Source organism: Paramacrobiotus metropolitanus, unplaced genomic scaffold, assembly GCF_019649055.1.
Source record: "Paramacrobiotus metropolitanus isolate TYO unplaced genomic scaffold, Prichtersi_v1.0 Parri_scaffold0000014, whole genome shotgun sequence".
NCBI classification, from domain to species: Eukaryota; Metazoa; Tardigrada; class Eutardigrada; order Parachela; family Macrobiotidae; genus Paramacrobiotus; species Paramacrobiotus metropolitanus.
The window spans coordinates 1,020,877-1,039,530 of record NW_026570234.1 but is presented as its reverse complement, the minus strand read 5'-3'; the positions used below and the strand labels follow the sequence as shown (position 1 = coordinate 1,039,530).

Genomic DNA, 18,654 nt, shown 5'->3' with positions numbered 1-18,654 from the left:
TCACACAATGCCGAGATTCTAATTGTATACTAATTCTCCATTAGATGGCTAGGTGGTGTAACCACCACTGGTAAAATTTTATTTTGTTATTTAGTATTTAGTAGTAGTTTTAATAGTAGTTAAGTTTTTAGTACAACATTTCTTGCAGCTGACGTTAGTGGACAAATCTTTCAGTTACAAGCTAGTTCTAACTACTCTGTATAATGCCGGATTTAAATAAGAATTTCTCCGCACTATCTGTGCATATTTTAAAGGTAACATAATAGCTTAATTACAAGGATTTGCACCAGATGACGGAAGCTGTTACCCCTACCGTGTATATGCATTTCCATCATGCCGGGAAGGACGGATTACCTTAACAAGAAAATTTACAGTTTAGAAAATGAGCGCTTGGGATTAAGCTGTCAATCAACTGGCCTTGGGCAAGAAAAGCTTAATACAAGGGAAAAAGAGGGAGGTTGGGAAAGGCAAATGTGCGTCGTCTACGAACACACGTCCTTCCGGGATTGGTTATTATGATGTCCAACCAGTGCGTGCACTGGCACTTATAATGTCTAAGAGTCCTGCCAAGAATCTCGTTTTTTCTGTTCATCTTTAAACTGCCTTGATATATAAACCATAAAGCATATGTTCATGTAACGATTCTGACCGAGACACCGTTTTCCTGACCTGAAGAAATGTCATCCTCGGAAGAAGTATGGACCAAAGGAAATTTCACCAACCGTACATCGTTTGTGGGAATAACACCGCAGCGTTTCCCTCTTGATTACCGCATTGTTGCAACCACAGTGCACGCTATCATATTTATTATCGGTGTCTTTGGGAATATTGCTGTCGTGGTGGTGGTAAGGAAAACTCGTGCACTGCACACGCCGACTTATTGCTACTTGGTACGTTATCTGATTGCTATTTATACATAATATTATGTAAAACTGTATTATGTGTAGTTCTATTCTTGTGTAAATATTTTAAGCAATAATTTTTAGCAGAAGAATTCCAAAGAAAATATTTTTGAAAGCTGGGCGTATATATGGGTAATTACCATGTGCAAATTACCAGTGCAATAGATGCCGAAATGAATATAATAGCAAAAATATAAATTGAGTGCACTTCCGGACCGGTAACAGAAATATTGTACTCAATATAGGCACGAATACATACGATATTCCAGTGGCTGTTCAGTTAAACTTGAGATATACGTTCGGATATTAATATTGTGTCAGCTATTCATTGGAGCAGAACTGATTCAAATTACATTATGAAATAGCATTCAAAATTGAACCGTTGGACGTAGTATAAAGTTCACCAAATCCGGACTGTTATCCCGCATAATCGAATAAGCGTTTTCAGGACATATGGACGTAATCCAGCGTGCATAGGAGAACGTTAAATAAATGGACGTTTCACCAAAATTACGCAATAACGGTGCTGCACTTTCATTATACTAAATACGATTTGTCCATGAAAAGTCACATTTGCATTCATAATTATACGATATCTTCATTCATCACCGACTATACAGCTCAAGATTTCAGACCGATCAGAGGTTTTTACGCATACCATTTGAAATTACTTCAACCGAACCCAATTATACTTTCATTTCGACCGTAAATTGAACGATACAATTATGTTTCATCAATATTCATAATATACGCGTAATACTGATTCGATGTTGCAGTAGGCGTACCCGACACGCATCGGTGTGTATCTATGACTTGTGAACCTCGTTAAGAAGCACAAAAAGAATTTTTAAATACAGCCTGAAATTCAAGGCAAGCAACCAGAAAAGGGTAGGGATGGTCAGATTACTAATTAGAAAAGAGTTAAGAAAAAAGAAAGAAATGGATAAACTATACGTTAATATTAAAGGAAGAAGCTTGTAATGATAGACTGGTACAAAGGGAATATTTGAATGGAATCCAAGATAGTCTCGCAGTTACGTCCAAGCTAAGGAACAAAATGCGTTCATTTGTCGATACCTAAAAATATCGAAAATATTAGAACCGGGATCCGTTTAGTCTCCTAAGAATGTTGAATGGTGCATAGAGATGAATTAAACCACGTTTGCAGCAGTGCTGACGAATACAAAATTTAATACTGGCAAAACCATAGCGCGTTTGAAAGAGATACATCAATCAATTTTTTTAAAATTTGTTATTTAGTTACATCAAAGAATACCCCCAGTGTAGTCATCACTGCAATCGCCTCTAATCACTTTTAAACTAAACAACATAAAATTATTTGCAATCGAACGCTGTAGGTAAAATCGTTTGCTAGAGGCCGTAGTATATAGTATCTACATAATTATTACCGGTGAAACCGGGCGACACGACGGTATTAACAGATTTAGCATTCGCTTACCCAAACTTTATTAGACGGTTAAAAAGTGATTTCTACTGCATCTAAGGCGCTTGGATACTGCAACTGTGATACCGAAGTATGCACAGAGCCGAAGATATTATAGATATACTCGTAATTGTACTTCTACCTACGTGGCTGCATGCGTGCGGAATCGGTAAAATTTTATCATCCACATCCTTGATGTATTCACAGGTATCTCTAGCTGTTGCCGATCTTCTCGTGCTCTGTTCGGCGATTCCGGAAGCCATTGTGTCCTATCATTTGTACGCCAGGCAATGGATCTTGGGACACGCCGGATGTTCTTTGTTGATTTTTGGAAATTTTCTCGGCATAAACGCCAGCAGCACTAGGTATGGTGTTTTGACCCGGATCCGGAAACATTCAATGATCTCGTTAGCCGATACAACTAGTAATCCTACGAAAATTGAACACCCATTGCACTTACCGCCTTTCTTGTATATATTTATAGTTTCTTACGATAATTAAAATTATTAGTTATGATGATGCCCGTATGATACTAAAGTCACTTATTAAATATTGTACCTTACGAACAAGAAATTTTGCTTTTCCAGATAAAAGATGACCAATAACACTGCTTTCTTTTTGGTCTAATTACTTATTGGTGTGTTCTGCAGCATTTTGTGCTTTACCATCGAACGGTACATCGGGATTTGCAAACCGCTCTTAGCGCAGAAAGTCTGCTCAGTTGGAAGAGCTCAAAAGATTATCATCGGCACATGGGTGTTCGCTGTGATATACTGTTCACCGTGGTTGGGATTAACGAAAACGACACTGGTCCCCGTGAGAGGCCGTCCACCCATTGAGCGCTGTGAATTCCGCCTACAACGTGATCCATATTTTTATTTTTTTGTGGCGGATTTATTGTTATTTTACGTCCTTCCGCTGCTGGTATCCGTCGCACTGTACGCTAAAATCGGCATCACTTTACGTCGCAGCCAGTTACCAATGTCCAATGCGTCAACACCGCAGAGCTCCAGTGGTAACATTAAGGCGTTGCATGCCGGTAACGGTCCACCGGAAATGCTGCGCAAGCACAGTTGTCGGGGCCAACTGGTGGATCAAGACAAACAAATCGTCCAGGTATGTACACGACTATAAAGTGCCAGAAGGATTCGGCTTTTGATATTCTGCACGGGCATTAGTGACATCACGTTTACGCGTGCACCCCTGTCCGCAAAATGACTGGAAGAAAACCCTGTCATAAAGGAACACCATATAATGGAATCGCTTAAATGGCAAGATATGGATCGCGTTGCATATACTATATCAAATTAATATTGTATCATTGGTGCTGCAGCTGCGTAGAAATAATGATGTCATGCAGTTAATTAGCGTCAGCTATCATTGACTCAGATTGTTACTAAATCTAATGATTACTTTAGCAATAATAAATTTAAACAATTAAGAGTACGTCCTTCTTCTACATGTACCTATATATATACATTTTGATATAAAGCTTCTGATATATTGCGTGTTTTATTTTAAATAGGACCATGTAGGTAATATGAATTACCACGCCCTTCATCCATAATATTTTCTGTGTGTACAGAGAGTAGCTCGCATGTTTTCCCATAAATCGTAAATCTTGTAACGTTGCCTCCGTAAAGGGATTTAACTGATGCACACAATAGCCTATAGAATAAAATACCTTCGCACTTTAATTGTGCACGAGTTAAACTATGATCCCCTTCAGCTTTAACTTACGCGTCTTTTGAATCCTTAGGTTGTAAGGATGCTATCGGTTGTCGTGGGTTTATTTGCCATTTTGTGGCTTCCTTATCGAGGATTATTGGTGTACAACTCTTTAGTGGAGAAGCCGTGGCTGAACCTATGGTATCTGCTGTTTGCCAAGAGCGCCATATTTGTCAATTCAGCGATCAATCCCATAATGTACAACGCCATGAGCAAGAGATTCCGTAAAGCATTTGTTTACCACATTTTCTTTTGTCGCAACTGGAGGAGAAAGCTTGGGAACACATGTAAGCAAACAAAAAGCGTTTTCGGTTGGCTTGTAACCTTGTGTCCATCTCGATATGCGTTAAACGATTAAGAAATTTTCACGCAATATAGAAATCAAATCAAATACCATGGAGAATTTTCCTTTTTGTTTTACCAAAATAGCGTTGCTTCGCATATTTTACCATTAGGGAATTTAACGCGCATCATTCAAATATACATGTAAGCGCTAGTTATCAGGGAAAATTCGATCGTAATACTTATTTTGGTGCCTGGCTAAACTGTCTTTGAACTGTTCATTTCGCAGTTTATTGTTCTCTAACTAATTTTACGCTTTGAGTAATATGTGTTATTTATAAATGCTAATATAAGCACGTGTCTGACAATCAGCTCAGTATGTTATGGAAGTTGCACAACGACCTGAACACAACAGAGACCTATAAGTAACTAAAATTTTCTGAACCGTTAACATTATAAAATACTACTTTAGAGTAGCACGTGTCTCTTATTAATTAAAGCATTATTTATCAGCACTTAATCCAGCTGAGATTACATGGACAAGATCATCCGTGCCGGCTCTGACGATCACCACGGCGTCGACTTATGCCGCCTCTCCGCGCGGATCGATGTATCCCAATATACAGCGTTGTGCATCCGCCGTGTCGCTGGATTCCACATCCATAGCCATGGCGCCGAAGCGTATAAAGCACTGCAACGGCGAAGGACTTAGTCTTCTAAGTACCAGACGATCCAGCTCGGATCGGAATTTATTCGCGTCCAGTGCATACTCGTCGATGGCTAGTTCTAATGCGCATATTGAAATGCAAGTCTCCGAAAGAGATTCGCGACCGTCGTCGGTGCAGCTTCTCACGCCGAACGTTTATACACCATCGAACTTGTTTAACTCTGTCTGAAGTGGAAAAATTTGTTGGAAAGATTCATAATTAATGAATGATATGTGAATGCGCCGGTAAAGTTGACTGGTGAAAAGGTCACCACTGTGCGCATTATGCAATGCAGATAAACATGGTTTTGCAACCCGAGCCGCTCGATCTCACGACCAAGGAGGAGCACCAAAATAATGGACGTTTTTATAAATAGTAACTTCGGTTAAGCAGCAGAATAGTTTATTAAGGAGTATTTAAAGAGATTTTGAGGAACAGGTCGGTTTGATGCACGCACAAAACAAAAATGTTTTAATTTGAAACACGATTACCGTTCCCGCGTTGCATATACTATAACTGCGCGCCAACTTAATAATAATATGCAAACCATATAGTTTGCCATCACGAGATGTCAGTATTGCGTACTCAAGTGCGCCGCAGGCTACTACCGCAAACTGAATGGACTCGAAGAAATAATTATTACATAACACAACAGCAACTGCAGATTTAAACGAGTTGGAATACATGGGATGTTACATGCTATGGTACGACTACTGGCACAGTAAAAACTGGTCAATGCTTGGTAATTTGTGTTTTCCACGAATTAGAAATGTAATTAGATTTCCTTATCATCCCGACAATCCTTCCTGATCTTCCGTGCAATTAGGTGATCCCGCGATCGAACCAGAAAAGCTGAGCGACTTGCGTAATACTTTATCCCCGACTTTGAACTGCACAATTTTTGCCGAACTCCGCCGTTTGATCTCCTTATTCAATTTTCCCGGTAAGGGCGAAATCCGTCTCACTAACGACGAGGAAAACTGCTGCGAAATCCGGTCCGGTGAAATGCTGCACGCCTCGACGGTCAGAGTGTTTTCGGTGCGCCGAGGCGTAGTCTCCTCGCCACTGTCCGCTTTACTATCACTTTCACCGGCAGCCGCACACGTGGGCGCCACCGTATACGGCCACACCTGCTTCACCATTTTATGCGCCCAGTATAGCTTACAGTATTCCTCAGCGGTGTCAGCTTCTAGCATTTCATCCACGGAAGGCAGAGTAATCTTCCCATCCAGAAAAGCTTTGTAAAAGCGAATTTGCATTTCGGTGCCGGTCACTAGATACGGCACCACATTATGCAAGCCAACAAAGGCCAAGGTGTGCAGCCGGCTGTGGATCAGCTGCCGGTACAGCGGACTAACTCGTCCGGGTGACACTTCCGTTTGGCATTCGGGTGTTAAAAAGGGAAAGTCATAGTCGAACCCGGTAGCCAGGATGACCGCGTCAATACGCTCGTTCTTTCCATTGGGCAACACCACAGACTCTTCCTTAAAGGTCACAATGGAGTGTGTCTGTAAGATTTCGGTGAACATCTCCGGTACATCAAATTGCTGCGTTGTGGATGTTGAACAGCAAAAGCTTTTGACTGATTCAAGCAGACAACTGAGCACTTTTCCGGGCATGGTGTCGGTGAGAAATTTATCGAAGTCAAACGAGAATCCACCGGGAGAATAATAGTGTTCATCTTGCGCTTGGGGCACAGGAACAAAGATTACCTAGGAATGTACGAAAAAATTTTGTAAATGCAAGCAACAGAGAATGTATTGTCCGCTAGTACTCTTTGCGCAATGGCGAGAAATATTCATCTAGTGATAAATGGAAAATTATTAACTCACCTTCTTCGTAACCGACAGAAGTTCACAAACAATTTCATTGGCTATGGACGTATGCCCCATTACAACAACCCGAAGGTTTTTGTACGTTTCCGGTCCGGAATATTCGCTACTGTGTGTAACAATTCCTTGGAAGGCATCGATGTTATGCAGTGAAGGCTGATAAGGCTTCGTGTCGTGACTAAATTGCAACATGGAAACCAAGCGGGTTTGATGGGTAAGTAAAAGTCAGCATAACAAAAGTTTGAATATAAGTATACTCAGTATACTGTCATTACCATACTTAATATGCAAGTGTATAGTTATTATGCAGTAAAATAAAATGTGATTAATGTTTCAAAGATGACCGCCGTAATTTATATTAAGTATTATTTTTACCCAGTGCACAAGAGTACAATATCGGCAATGATTTCTTCTGATATTTCCGTTTCCAAATCCACGACAGTAACCATGAACTGCGGTTTATGTGGATGGTTTTCATTGTTCAGTGGATTCAGGCTTAAAATCTGATGCCGAAACTGTAAACCGTATCAAGCTTACGGTCAGCATTTTACTGAACTCATACAATAATTTCCTTTGGGTCAAAACCTTGAAAACTATTACCTTGAAATACTGCATCAAATCATAGTGGGCAGCGTAATCATTTAGGTATCCCGACATATTTTCGCGGGAAACAATGGTTGTAATCGCCAAAGGACCGAACGACTCTGCAAACGGTGTTGAGTCAGTCGAAGGGTGATTTCTGCCGACCAAAAAGTATTACTTTTCAGTGTTCGTGGTCTTCAGAACTGGGGACCTTTAATTGTCGATTAGTGGCAATGCAGAAGAGCTTTCTAATGAAAGTATTCATACTTGAGGATTGGTTTTAGCGAATGTGTGCTTGGAGCTGATATATAATTCCAGATTCCGCCAAGCGTCGAAGCGGCTTCGTATGCGACCACATCATAATTGGGATCCGCGGAAAAATGGCGCAGTGCGCATAAGCATGATGCACCGGCACCAATAACGACAACTTTCCTGACTGCTGGAAGCGTAGGCATTGTAACGGCGACTGCGGAATACCATAAGATTTTTAATGTTCTATTGTGAATATCCAAACAAACTCATCCAGTATATACGAGTTTACCGCGTTCGTACCGTACATCAAGCCAGATTCTACAAATAAAAGAAAACAACAACAACGAAAAAATAGTAGTCGCAATCTTAAATGCAAAACTACAAGTACTTCACGAAAAATAATTATTATAAAATATTAAGGATAAATTTCGCGTGTTTTTCTGCGAAACAAATTTATTGACACTGGTTGTAAATGTGCTGACAATCTTTGACACTCACAACTGTCAGTTGTTGCCTATTACCATTTCATTGAGTGTGCTCTATTCGGCTTTTAGCCTGCAAGCAAACCATTAAAGGTCTATCTTACTTTAATTTTCCCTATTCTGTCTTCATTTAATACATCTAGTAAATTTGACAATTGTGCTGAAGAAAAGTCCGAGTCAACAGTACAACAACTGCATGGCTTTTCGAGCGATATCCAATTAGATTCACTTTGTGCGGTCCGACTGACAGCGCTTTATCGTACCGTTTGAATTTAAGGAGATACTTAACTGCAAGCAAAGTAATATAGAAGTATACAGAAACACATTGTCCACAAATGCAACACGCATACCTTCTACAGGTATAAACACACATCGAAAAGAGAGTTGGTCCTTTAAACTAAATACTAGCGGTGCTTGCTCAAACCTTTGGTGTGCCGGGAAATACGATCGAGATAATTATAGAAAAGTTTTCGTATACGGAAGATGTTCCTTTTGCAAAGCTACAAACAGATCTCTTTGTCAGAGAATATGTTGTGAAGATCCAAGCAAAAACAGATTTTCAGCGCTGCTAGCGCATAAAAAAGTCCATGAAAATTACACGTATAAACAAACGCTGTAATCACTAATTTAATAATTATTAACTGACGCAGCCCATAATTAAGATACTACATCATTTTAAAAATAACACTTATCGAAATATGTAAACACATGTCATAGTGTATGTAATAGGACCACCAGCACAGGCAGGAACAGTGGCACTTACTAAACTAAAAATTTTATGAACGTATGCATTGCAGAATGTACGCATTAATGATAATTAAAATTCAAAACCTTTTACAGTTAACTTTTATAAAAGACTATGTACATGTCTACATCGCAGTGATTACATTAACTGGTTTTTTTTAATGAAGTAACAAAAGCCACCGGATACGGTTTTCGAAAAGTCCTTTTGCTAGCGAAAAACCGAATTGTGCGGCTGTGCCGATGCGCGCTAGATTTACTCGCTTCAGATGCCATCCGCAATCATGTTTGTTTGTGAAGAAAATTCTCCAGTCACGCCGCCATAATGAGCTACCTGCGGATTGTTACGTACGGAGAACTTTTCCTTGTGACGGGTTCACGCTTACTGCTTTGTTATTTTCAGCGTGAAACGAATTGTAATTTGGATCCCGTTCAAGTTTTAGTACTTACTGGATATTTTGTTCGAACGGCTACAGAAATTTTAACGAGTCTATTCTCGCGGCATTGCAGATCCATATATGACGTACTGCGCTAAATTTGGTCAAATGAAGCTAAGTTAACAGCGTAGATTTATGTGTTTTCCTCTTGATGGTGTACTGTACCTATTTATGAGAACACAGTTCATTATAGTACAGACGTTGCAATCCTGTAAGAAAACTTCTGTAATTTACGAATGCGTAAATCACGAAAAAGGCATGATTGCTTTATAGCCGGGATTTAACAACTACAGGTTGTTATAAGATGGTTTTAAAACTGCGTGACCCTGACGATATCTTATATGCTCTGGGTGATCCTGGGAAATTTCAAGTTATCCAGATAATACTTTTAGCCTGGCAGTTTTTACCAACTGGCGTCAACGATCTGATGCCAATATTTTATAACTTCCAGCCGATTGGGATTCGGTTAACAAATGATTCGGCTTACAACACATCAGAAGTGCTCAATATCACTGCAGCGTGCCAGCTCAACCGCAATGAATTCGACTATGTATATCCAGCGAACCAGTGGTCAATTATTGGAGATGTATGACGTAGTTTTGCGTACCCAGTAATTTCATTTGAAATACTAGAACTGTTATTGTCAGCTATAGCATTTGATGCTTATTAAGCCATTAAAGCGAATGACCTTCCCTAATTATATAATAAGCTGCTTCATTTCATTAGAAAATTATTTTCAGTGATACTGTAATGTAATTATAGCATTACATAAGCCGATAAGCGTAACAATATGTATCAGATTTCATACACATTTGACTACTGCAAAGCATGAAGTCAGTCACTACTAATTTCATAAATTTGAATATTTAGATGGATCTCGTTTGTGACAGAAAGTGGTTGGCTGATTTTGCATCAACAATTTATTTCCTTGGTGAGTAACGAAATACTTCACAGGCTGTGAAAACGACTCAGTTAGTATCAATCCTGTTCTGGTTGGTGTGGCGTTATTGCATTGAAAATACTGTAGTCCCTGTATGCTGCTGCTTATGCAACTGTTATGTTCGTATTGGTAGTGTCACTGATTTAGCAATTGTATTTAAAGGTCAAGTGCTCGGAAGTCCGGTTGTGGGATTTTGTTCCGATCGGTACGGCAGACGACCAACACTGATTTGGTTTAATGCCGTGTTTACCGTCCTTAACATTGGGCTAATATTTTCTCGAGATATTGTATCGTTTATCGTAATTGGGTTTTTTGTGGGAGTCGCTAGACAGGTGAGGGAATCGGTGTGAATGTGGTCCAGCAAAACTGACATTTTACGGTTTTATCACCCTCGTGCGTGGTGTTTAACATTTCAGGCTTTTGGGACCGCCTTTGTTGTAATTGCCATAGAGTGGATTCAGCCAAAGCGTCGCGCACTATGGTGGTCAATTGCTCAGTTCCCGTTATCTCTTGCGGTTCCAGTTTTAGCGTTGGCTGCATATCTCCTGCCCAACTGGCATTACCTGCAGATATTTGTGGCTTTGTCCAACTTTACAGCGGTGACCTTTTATTGGTAAGCTTTGCATAATGCCCGAAACTGTAGCTACTTTAACTTAGCTTTTAGACATCTCACATTATTAACTGTTAATAAACGGAAATACCACTCATAAGTACCTCTGGCTGCATGGAACCAACTTACTGGACAAACAAAGGTCACAAAAAGTACTAAGTGTGCTTTGTCATTCAGGTTCGCTCCAGAATCGCTTAAATGGTTGATGCTCAATAATCGGGTGGAAGAAACTAAAAAATTTGCCAACAAATTGCCGATTTTAATAAGATGAAGCTGCCAGCTGAACTGTTTCCTGGCTTGGAAAAGATGGCTGGAGATATTCAAGCACGGCGTCAAAATTCAAAACCTCCATCAGCCATCGACTGCTTCCGTACAACATATGTGCGAACGTTTACGCTGATGAGTTGCTACCTATGGTACAACAATTAAAACGGGCATAAATCTATTTAAAGATATTATTCGTATGCTCGTGGCCCAATTTCCATATTACCGCATAGATGTATTTTGTACAGAAGTTGTATCTATTTGTATGTCGAATGCTTACAGGTTTGCCGTCTGCTGCACCTATTTTACTTTGTCATTCCTCTTAACAAAAATGACCGGTGATATCTATATAAATTTAACAATCAGCGGTTGTCTGGAATTGATTCCCAGAATCTTCAGCGTGGCCGTGGCAATGAAGTAAGTAATTATTTAAAAATCATATTAGAACTGAAAAGAGTCGTAATGTATTTCAGTGCTACTTGTACACTCTGTAATACGTATACGTAGTTCTTTACTTAATAATACGTATACGTAGTTCTTTACTTAATTTTGAGTAAATTGTAAAGCCGTTATGTTACCATCTTATCAGGACAAAGAAACTGCCTGCCGTTATTGTATTTTGGGTCTTTAACTATCTACTTTAGTAAAAAGCAGGCGCAAATTTTTACCAGTCATTTTTGTCGGACAGGGTGACGAATCGAGCCTCTTTGACGGGATATTACACTGTTGCTGGTAAACTACCGGAACCTTTCGTTTTACATTTTATGTCTTGCTTTCTTCATTTAATATGTATTGCGCCCGGTAGAATGTCTTCAATATGGATACAAACATACTTAGCTAAATGGTGCACCTGTTTAGGTATTTTAGCGATAGCCGCGGGGTCACTCACCGGTGCCAGTCTTGGTCCCACGAAAACTGGATTGGCCCTGGTTGGTCGTATGGCGATTTCTGGCTGCTTCCCGGTAATCGGCGTGCTGTGTAACGAACTCCTGCCCACCGCCGCTCGCAACAGTGGAATCGCTTGGTGCTCCGTCTTTATGCGCATCGGAGGAATGGTACGGATTTATGCAGTAAAATATTCGTGCTGCAATTTACAGTGATTAAAAGGAATATTTTTTATTTTTACAGGTGGCTCCTCAGTTGGTTTTGTTGGTAAAATTGCTGAAAATTTAATGGCTTTTAAATCAAGTAATTTGTGAAACAATTTAATGATTTCACAGACATCAGCTTTAGCCTTCAAAGGCGTACCATACTTAATCGTGGGTATTGTTTCCATAATTGCTGCCGGCATTACCGTTATTTTACCGGAAACTTCCGATATGAAACTCTTGACCACCGTAGAAGAGATGGAGAAATTTGGGGCACAGGAACTGTTTGCGTTTTACCGGCGAAAAAGTGTTGCCGTTTTGACCTTTCTTAAGACAGCGCGGCCATCTGTTGTATTACACCGGGCCTCCATGGCGATTCCGCGATTATCCATGGCCGTGCCCAAATCTGAGCATTCAGTGGCTGCCCGAGATCATCCCATGTCGGTTATCCGAAAAACGTCCAGGGTGTCGGACACTCTGCATGCCTCTACCAGTGAACATGGAGGCAGAACTAATCCAGCCTTTCTACTGGAAAGCCGCAGTGATGCCAATCTTGTTGGAGAAGATTAATCGGACAGTACTACAGATACTCTGTGGTTTACATTTCAGTTTACGTTGTGCAAGTACTGGAGAGATTATGTAATATTTCCTGCTGGTTTGCTTCCCACCAATATTAATTATTAAACAAAAACTGGTTTGCATCTTAAAAGCAGTTTTAAGAAAACGATAAAGGTTAGTTCATAGTTTTGACATTTAGAATCAATCACTGCCCAGCAGAATCTGCGGATGCTATCCGGTTATACATTACAAATTTATTGTTATTTCACTCAGAGATTCACCGTAGTCTTCCCTAACTATAAGTGCAGAGGAGTGATAGGATTATCGGATCTCACAGTCAAGAAAGAACACAGCAAAAATGAAAGCGCATAAAATGAAAGCAGCTGCATAGCCCAGATTAATACGAATCAAAAATGCAACAAAAGTTTACAACAACAGCTGACGCTTTTCAACACATCGTCTCCTTACTGAACTTTGGCAGTCAAACCAAGTCTCATCACCAGCGAGTGATCTGACATGGAACTGTACTGTACTAGGTAAAATATTTTGCGTTTGGAAAGCCGTAAAATAAGCATTTGTGAAGTGTGCAGTTTCCATATCCTTCCTTAGTCTTCTCATCCGTGCCGTCCTGGTCAGCACCTCTCACCATGCGCTCGACGATACCGATGGCATGCATGAATTCAGGGCGCACAAAGTCAACTTACTAAATTTCGTTACATCCAAATCGTTCAAATTTTCCGCCGTCCAGTCGTGACCGCCAAACTGGGTAACTGCACGCGGATCACAACTTTGATAGTCATTAAGGACCTAAATCAACAAGAAAAGGAAAAAGGTAGACTTCCACGGTGCCTGCACTGGTATTCATAAGCTCCAAATCGCGAACGGCAAATGATATGAGCGACAAGGAAAGGAAGTTTCTTACCATTGCGACTTCGTCAAGCACGTAATCGTTTTTTGCAGAGACCGATTCGGCGATCCATTGCGAAATTCGCTTCACATCCAGCTCCGATGTTAACTCCAGATTACGCTCAAAAATACCCCACAAATCGGCTTCTAAATGGGGTGAATCAAGCCTGATTACTGCCTTGCCAACGGATGCAGCAACCTTCCCATCAGAGATCCAACAATGCCTCCATATCACCACGCTGCAAAACTTCGCAACATTGGAATAATCCGCCGCCAGACCAGAAAGATAATGTCTCACCGGCTCTTCCAGAAATATTTTCGATTTAAAGTAAGTCAACGTCTTAATGCGCGAGTCTCGCAGCAACCTTGCAACCAGCGGAAATATGTCCCGGGTAACTGCGTCCATATCACTTATAACTATTCTTTCCGTGGTTTTGCTCAAGGATTTTAAGAAACAACCGGCGATCGCATACAGAGAAGACCAATTGTAATCCGGAAAAGGCGAGAAATTTTCTTCTTCCCAGGATACTCGCACATCCTTGAGGTTATCACCTGAAGTCAATAACGAATTCCACAAGGCGCATACGCGACGACACCGGATCCGATCTATGGTGCGAAGGCATTTGAAAACCTCATTCAAAATACCCAATGGAAGTTTCACTTCCGGTTTAACGCTAAATCGTTTGGTAACTTTTTTTGCAGACGTTCTGGCCAGTCGGAGCCGTTTTCCAAAACGTTCTCTCACTTCAGCGTTGTTTTCTGCGCGTTGCTTGCTTTTCTTAAATATTTCCTCCTAGAGCACATGAAAGCAAAATGTTCTAAGCAGCACTTCATTTAATTACGTACTGCGTAAAAAAGTTGTTCTAAGTTCTGCGTTAAAATTTTATTGTAAATTTACAATGAACATCGATCACGAGTCTGGCCAACACAGACCACAAGACTCAAGAGCGCATATTTTATTTTATATAGTATAATACTTGTATATATGCAAAACCAAAATAAAATAATATTACAATAAAGTAAAAGCTAAAAGCTCTGTTTACGCCACGGCACCGGGTTATGTTTGCAACCGTGTTTAAATTTTACGAATAAGGTCGAATGAAAACATGGTCCAGATATTAGAAATTAGCTTTTTATAATTTACTGTGTAATTTACCCTCATTTTACTTACCAGTTGTGCAGGTTTTATAGCAGCCTGTTCCGAGCGCTGAAGATAGATGAGCGTTTCGCTGAGAACACTGATCACACACACCTTAAGTCGCCGTTCTACTTCTCGCTGGAACTCGTCACACAACAAGGACGATATCGACGTCCAGTAACTACTGGGCAACGAGCAAGATCTCGTCACGTACTCATTCTGTTTAATAAGTCTCTTTTCCATATCCTTCGCGGTGGGCGGCACACGAATCTGTGAATCGAGAACGATTTCTTTGGTGGTAAGGCCATCCAGATCGATCTCCACAAACCCGTACACTGCAACGTCAAAATCCAAGTCACCACTAACAGGCAAAAGCTTTGCTGGGTACCATGTCCACGGACGATTCGGACGAGCTCGCAGGAGAACTTGCACGTCAGCCAAATCACCACCCAGCTCTTTATTCCAGTTTTCTTCGGATAGAAATGCTTCGGAACAGTCGAAGATTTTTCCATATTGCACTAGCTCGGACCGGTGTCCGGCGCAGCCAAAATCAATTATCAAACCGTTCTCCACTGCGTTTATCACCACACCATACTGAAGCTGCCCGCTGACCATGACGTCCACACCGTTCCATCCATGCACAGAATGATTTTTATATCCATACACATACATTTTTAACGTAATTGGTAACAGTAGATCAGCAGAGGTATAAAATTTAATTACAGTATCGTATTGTCATTACGGTATTAGGATGTGTAAAGATAGATAGATACCTTTTAGTTTTTATGTTTGTAAAACTAAACGTTCAAAGCGTTACTCTACAAGTACTGTACATAGATTATAAACGAATAGAACGCATTAACCGACCTCTCATAGTGGGCAGTCTGAGGTGTCGGAAGCCAGCAATCAGCTGTAACCGACTAGCGCCAGTAAACGGTAGAGGTACTAGTACTTACCTTGCAATCGGGAATCTGGATGAAACCTCCCAAATGCAGGACGAATAGTATAATGTCAGTTGTAGTTCCTTTTTAAAAATTTTTAAATTGTTAAAGGCCGTTTTAAGCTTTAGCCTCATTTTAGGAATCTGCACTACTGCTACACAGTTTTCAAGTGCGTAATTCCGTTGTAATTGGTTGGATTCTAGTGTGGTAGCGACGAATTTATTATGGCCTTTCACGACGAAGTAGAAATCGAAGACTTCGTGTTTGATCCCGAAACGGAGACCTACACATACCCTTGCCCTTGTGGGGACCGATTTACAATAACGAAGGTATACGCTTAGCGCTTTAAAGCCGAAGTGTATCATAATACCGTGCTGAGCGTAGAATGCAGCACAAACAGTAATAGAATGTTAGTAATTTTATAATCAGTTTATTATTGGCGAACCCAGCTGCTTCTGGAGCTAGCGCGTGAAGACGTGGATACTCGATTTTCGCCGTGGTTAGCTTTTTGAATTCAGATGTAAAGGTTTTGACTTCTTAGTACTGTGATTACGAAAATCCAGTAAAACAGAAACGATACTTTGTGGTTCTTGAGTTTTGATTGGGTTTTGTTTTGATTACAGGAAGAGCTGGAGAAAGGCGAAGATGTAGCACGCTGTCCGAGCTGCTCTCTGATAGTCAAAGTTATCTATAACCTTGTAAGTAAAGTTTTGCCTTACGATTACAGGGTACGAGTAGCCCACGGAAAAATAGAATCACACCTGAATCAGGTTTATGTAGCTCTGATTCGTATAATTTACGATTAATATAATCGTAATTTGCACTGCTGCGGCGTAGCGTTATTACCGTTACTCTATAGTACTATAATTATACGAGAGAGTACGGTATGTCTATAGAGTACGGTATGTATAAACTACCTGCATTTACAAAAAAATGTCTTACAAAAAAACTGTCTGGAATTTATCGATTACGTAATATGTGTATAATGCGAAATTGCGAATGGGCCGGAATGGCAGAGCAGGAGAAATTTTTATTGGATTTATCATCCTTTACGATTAATAAAATTAATTACATGCCATACAGTACCTGAACCATAGGCATAAAGTACAGTACATGGTATATTTATATAGATATCTGTATCTATATTGTATACTTGTATTAATACAGTGGTTGCAGTAATTACTAATTCGCCAGTAATTACTAATTAAACGGTTAAAGTTGCCGACATCTTATTAATAAGATAGGCAATATATATTGCCTGACTTATGAAGATTTGTTTGGTGGTGTTTTAAGCAAGCGACCCAAGTTTGGGTCTGACAAGTGAGCAGGAGCTTGGTGTATAATTAAGCTTCCTTTTAGAATAATTAATTAAAATTGATTTGTTTGAAACCTGTTCTCCAAGTACCGTTGTTCGTGGCTGCCATTAATGAATCCGTGTAACTTAACAGTAAACAAACAAAACGCTTAACTTGAACTTAATGAATGAAATTTCTTCACGAAGAAATAACAGGAGCATATTCGCTAACCATGTATCTATATTTTTGGTTAATGGTTATCGCTGACAGTATACTGAACACTTAAAGATTAAATTTTATGCTGAAACAGCTACTATACTGTACATGTGGCAAATCTGGCGATCCTACGGTTTTTATTCGTGAACTGTTACAGCTTATAAATGAATCTGGTTTGTATCTTTTATAACTGCATTGTCTGTCTTCCTGTAAATTTGCTGAGTTTTGATATGATTTCTCTTTGAATAAACAAAAATCCTTTGCACTAGTACCATGATATCATTCTGTAATACGTCTATATACGTAAATAAATGTTGATGTGAATACAAATTTGTATAGAATATAGATATAATATTCGGAGCTGCGATTGCCGGAATAATGACTGGGGAGTCATCAATGCAGTTATTACTTGTTTTCTTGAGTATTGTATCGTAGTAATTTAGGTTTAAGATTTCAGTAAATTTGAAATAAGTTTATGTTATCATGGGATGATCAATCTTTTAGGAGGATTTCCTCCATGGAGAAGCAGTACAGAGTCAGAAATCCGGTCCACCCAAGCAAACCATGATCAGCCACTGATGCGGCATCGTACCACGATGGGCACGACCTGATTGTTGAAACCTCGAGTATTAAAGAATTGTTTTCTCTCCGATGCTGTATATGATCTTCAAGTTCGCGTAGCTTTCTTTGTGAGATAGTCGAAACGTTCCCCAATAATTCCTGTACCGAATTATTAGTCTGAGAAGTCCTATGGATTTCACTTTGTTGCCGTACGAGTGCCTTGTGTGATTTCGAGCTGTTTTTTTATGGTTGACATCGATTTTGGAAATTGTATTAGCAGTGATGTTCCGCTTTGCAAACTGGATTTGGAATTCGTTGCACGAAATCACAAAGCTGACAAAACTCGAATATCTGTGACAAAATTGTAATAATATATTTTAATTTAGTTACATGATATGTGTATTGTGTACACTTTGGAGGAAAAACAGTTACGTCAAACCTATCTGTACCTTCGAGAGAACATGACGAAAGGTTTGAAAAGATGAAAGTGTACATTTGGTGTTGTAGCACGTTCTTTCTGCTTATTATTAATTTATTTCTACCGGCAACGTTTTGTTGTGAGTGGACTGTGCCCTTTTCGTCGTAAAGTGCAACTACGACTGATTCTACGAGTGCACTTCGTCAGAGTGTCACTGCATCATAACACCGCAAGAAATTATAGTTGTGAACGGACAAAACAAAAACAAGGGACCGAAGAACGTTGTTCACCTTAAGCAACCGAAGTCAAAATTTTCCGTGTTGTTGTACC

At 39.9% G+C, this 18,654-nt stretch overlaps 5 protein-coding genes across 5 annotated transcripts; 3 read left to right on the top strand and 2 right to left on the bottom strand.

Moving 5' to 3' along the window:
• Positions 1-550: 550 nt before the first annotated feature.
• Positions 551-5,402, top strand: LOC129584718 (thyrotropin-releasing hormone receptor-like). Its single transcript, XM_055477016.1, has 5 exons — positions 551-890; positions 2,554-2,711; positions 2,997-3,462; positions 4,106-4,361; positions 4,870-5,402. Exons 1-5 carry the CDS (start codon positions 678-680, stop codon positions 5,250-5,252), a joined length of 1,476 nt encoding a protein of 491 aa, XP_055332991.1. The 5' UTR covers positions 551-677; the 3' UTR covers positions 5,253-5,402.
• Positions 5,403-5,566: 164 nt separating this feature from the next.
• On the bottom strand, positions 5,567-8,038 carry LOC129584733 (uncharacterized). Its single transcript, XM_055477040.1, has 6 exons — positions 8,030-8,038; positions 7,745-7,943; positions 7,496-7,634; positions 7,271-7,410; positions 6,896-7,073; positions 5,567-6,775 (listed from the first exon to the last, which is right to left on the bottom strand). Exons 1-6 carry the CDS (start codon positions 8,034-8,036, stop codon positions 5,852-5,854), a joined length of 1,587 nt encoding a protein of 528 aa, XP_055333015.1. The 5' UTR covers positions 8,037-8,038; the 3' UTR covers positions 5,567-5,851.
• Positions 8,039-9,438: 1,400 nt separating this feature from the next.
• Positions 9,439-13,080, top strand: LOC129584750 (solute carrier family 22 member 3-like). The gene is made up of 11 exons (XM_055477062.1): positions 9,439-9,975; positions 10,260-10,320; positions 10,492-10,661; positions 10,746-10,942; positions 11,117-11,159; positions 11,207-11,355; positions 11,486-11,620; positions 11,892-11,935; positions 12,062-12,258; positions 12,332-12,355; positions 12,424-13,080. Exons 1-11 carry the CDS (start codon positions 9,694-9,696, stop codon positions 12,859-12,861), a joined length of 1,740 nt encoding a protein of 579 aa, XP_055333037.1. The 5' UTR covers positions 9,439-9,693; the 3' UTR covers positions 12,862-13,080.
• Positions 13,059-15,726, bottom strand: LOC129584689 (uncharacterized). The gene is made up of 3 exons (XM_055476978.1): positions 14,927-15,726; positions 13,772-14,548; positions 13,059-13,656 (listed from the first exon to the last, which is right to left on the bottom strand). The coding sequence occupies exons 1-3, from the start codon at positions 15,563-15,565 to the stop codon at positions 13,492-13,494; spliced, it is 1,581 nt and encodes a 526-aa protein (XP_055332953.1). The 5' UTR covers positions 15,566-15,726; the 3' UTR covers positions 13,059-13,491.
• Positions 15,727-15,844: 118 nt separating this feature from the next.
• On the top strand, positions 15,845-18,264 carry LOC129584690 (diphthamide biosynthesis protein 3-like). Its single transcript, XM_055476979.1, has 3 exons — positions 15,845-16,163; positions 16,458-16,532; positions 17,850-18,264. The coding sequence occupies exons 1-3, from the start codon at positions 16,059-16,061 to the stop codon at positions 17,922-17,924; spliced, it is 255 nt and encodes an 84-aa protein (XP_055332954.1). The 5' UTR covers positions 15,845-16,058; the 3' UTR covers positions 17,925-18,264.
• Positions 18,265-18,654: the final 390 nt, after the last annotated feature.

Coding starts and splice junctions, on each gene's coding strand:
- LOC129584689 (XM_055476978.1), bottom strand. CDS start 15,565: ATGTATGTGTATGGATATAAAAATCATTCTGTGCATGGATGGAACGGT. Junction 14,549..14,926: donor CTATAAAACCTGCACAACTG/GTAAGTAAAATG, acceptor CATGTGCTCTAG/GAGGAAATATTTAAGAAAAG. Junction 13,657..13,771: donor TGCTTGACGAAGTCGCAATG/GTAAGAAACTTC, acceptor TTGTTGATTTAG/GTCCTTAATGACTATCAAAG.
- LOC129584750 (XM_055477062.1), top strand. CDS start 9,694: ATGGTTTTAAAACTGCGTGACCCTGACGATATCTTATATGCTCTGGGT. Junction 11,936..12,061: donor GGGATATTACACTGTTGCTG/GTAAACTACCGG, acceptor GCACCTGTTTAG/GTATTTTAGCGATAGCCGCG. Junction 12,356..12,423: donor CTCCTCAGTTGGTTTTGTTG/GTAAAATTGCTG, acceptor ATGATTTCACAG/ACATCAGCTTTAGCCTTCAA.
- LOC129584733 (XM_055477040.1), bottom strand. Junction 7,411..7,495: donor ATTTGATGCAGTATTTCAAG/GTAATAGTTTTC, acceptor TACGGTTTACAG/TTTCGGCATCAGATTTTAAG. Junction 7,074..7,270: donor ATTGTACTCTTGTGCACTGG/GTAAAAATAATA, acceptor GTTGCAATTTAG/TCACGACACGAAGCCTTATC.
- LOC129584690 (XM_055476979.1), top strand. CDS start 16,059: ATGGCCTTTCACGACGAAGTAGAAATCGAAGACTTCGTGTTTGATCCC. Junction 16,164..16,457: donor ACCGATTTACAATAACGAAG/GTATACGCTTAG, acceptor TTTTGATTACAG/GAAGAGCTGGAGAAAGGCGA. Junction 16,533..17,849: donor TCAAAGTTATCTATAACCTT/GTAAGTAAAGTT, acceptor TCAATCTTTTAG/GAGGATTTCCTCCATGGAGA.
- LOC129584718 (XM_055477016.1), top strand. CDS start 678: ATGTCATCCTCGGAAGAAGTATGGACCAAAGGAAATTTCACCAACCGT. Junction 2,712..2,996: donor ATAAACGCCAGCAGCACTAG/GTATGGTGTTTT, acceptor TGTGTTCTGCAG/CATTTTGTGCTTTACCATCG. Junction 3,463..4,105: donor AAGACAAACAAATCGTCCAG/GTATGTACACGA, acceptor TTGAATCCTTAG/GTTGTAAGGATGCTATCGGT.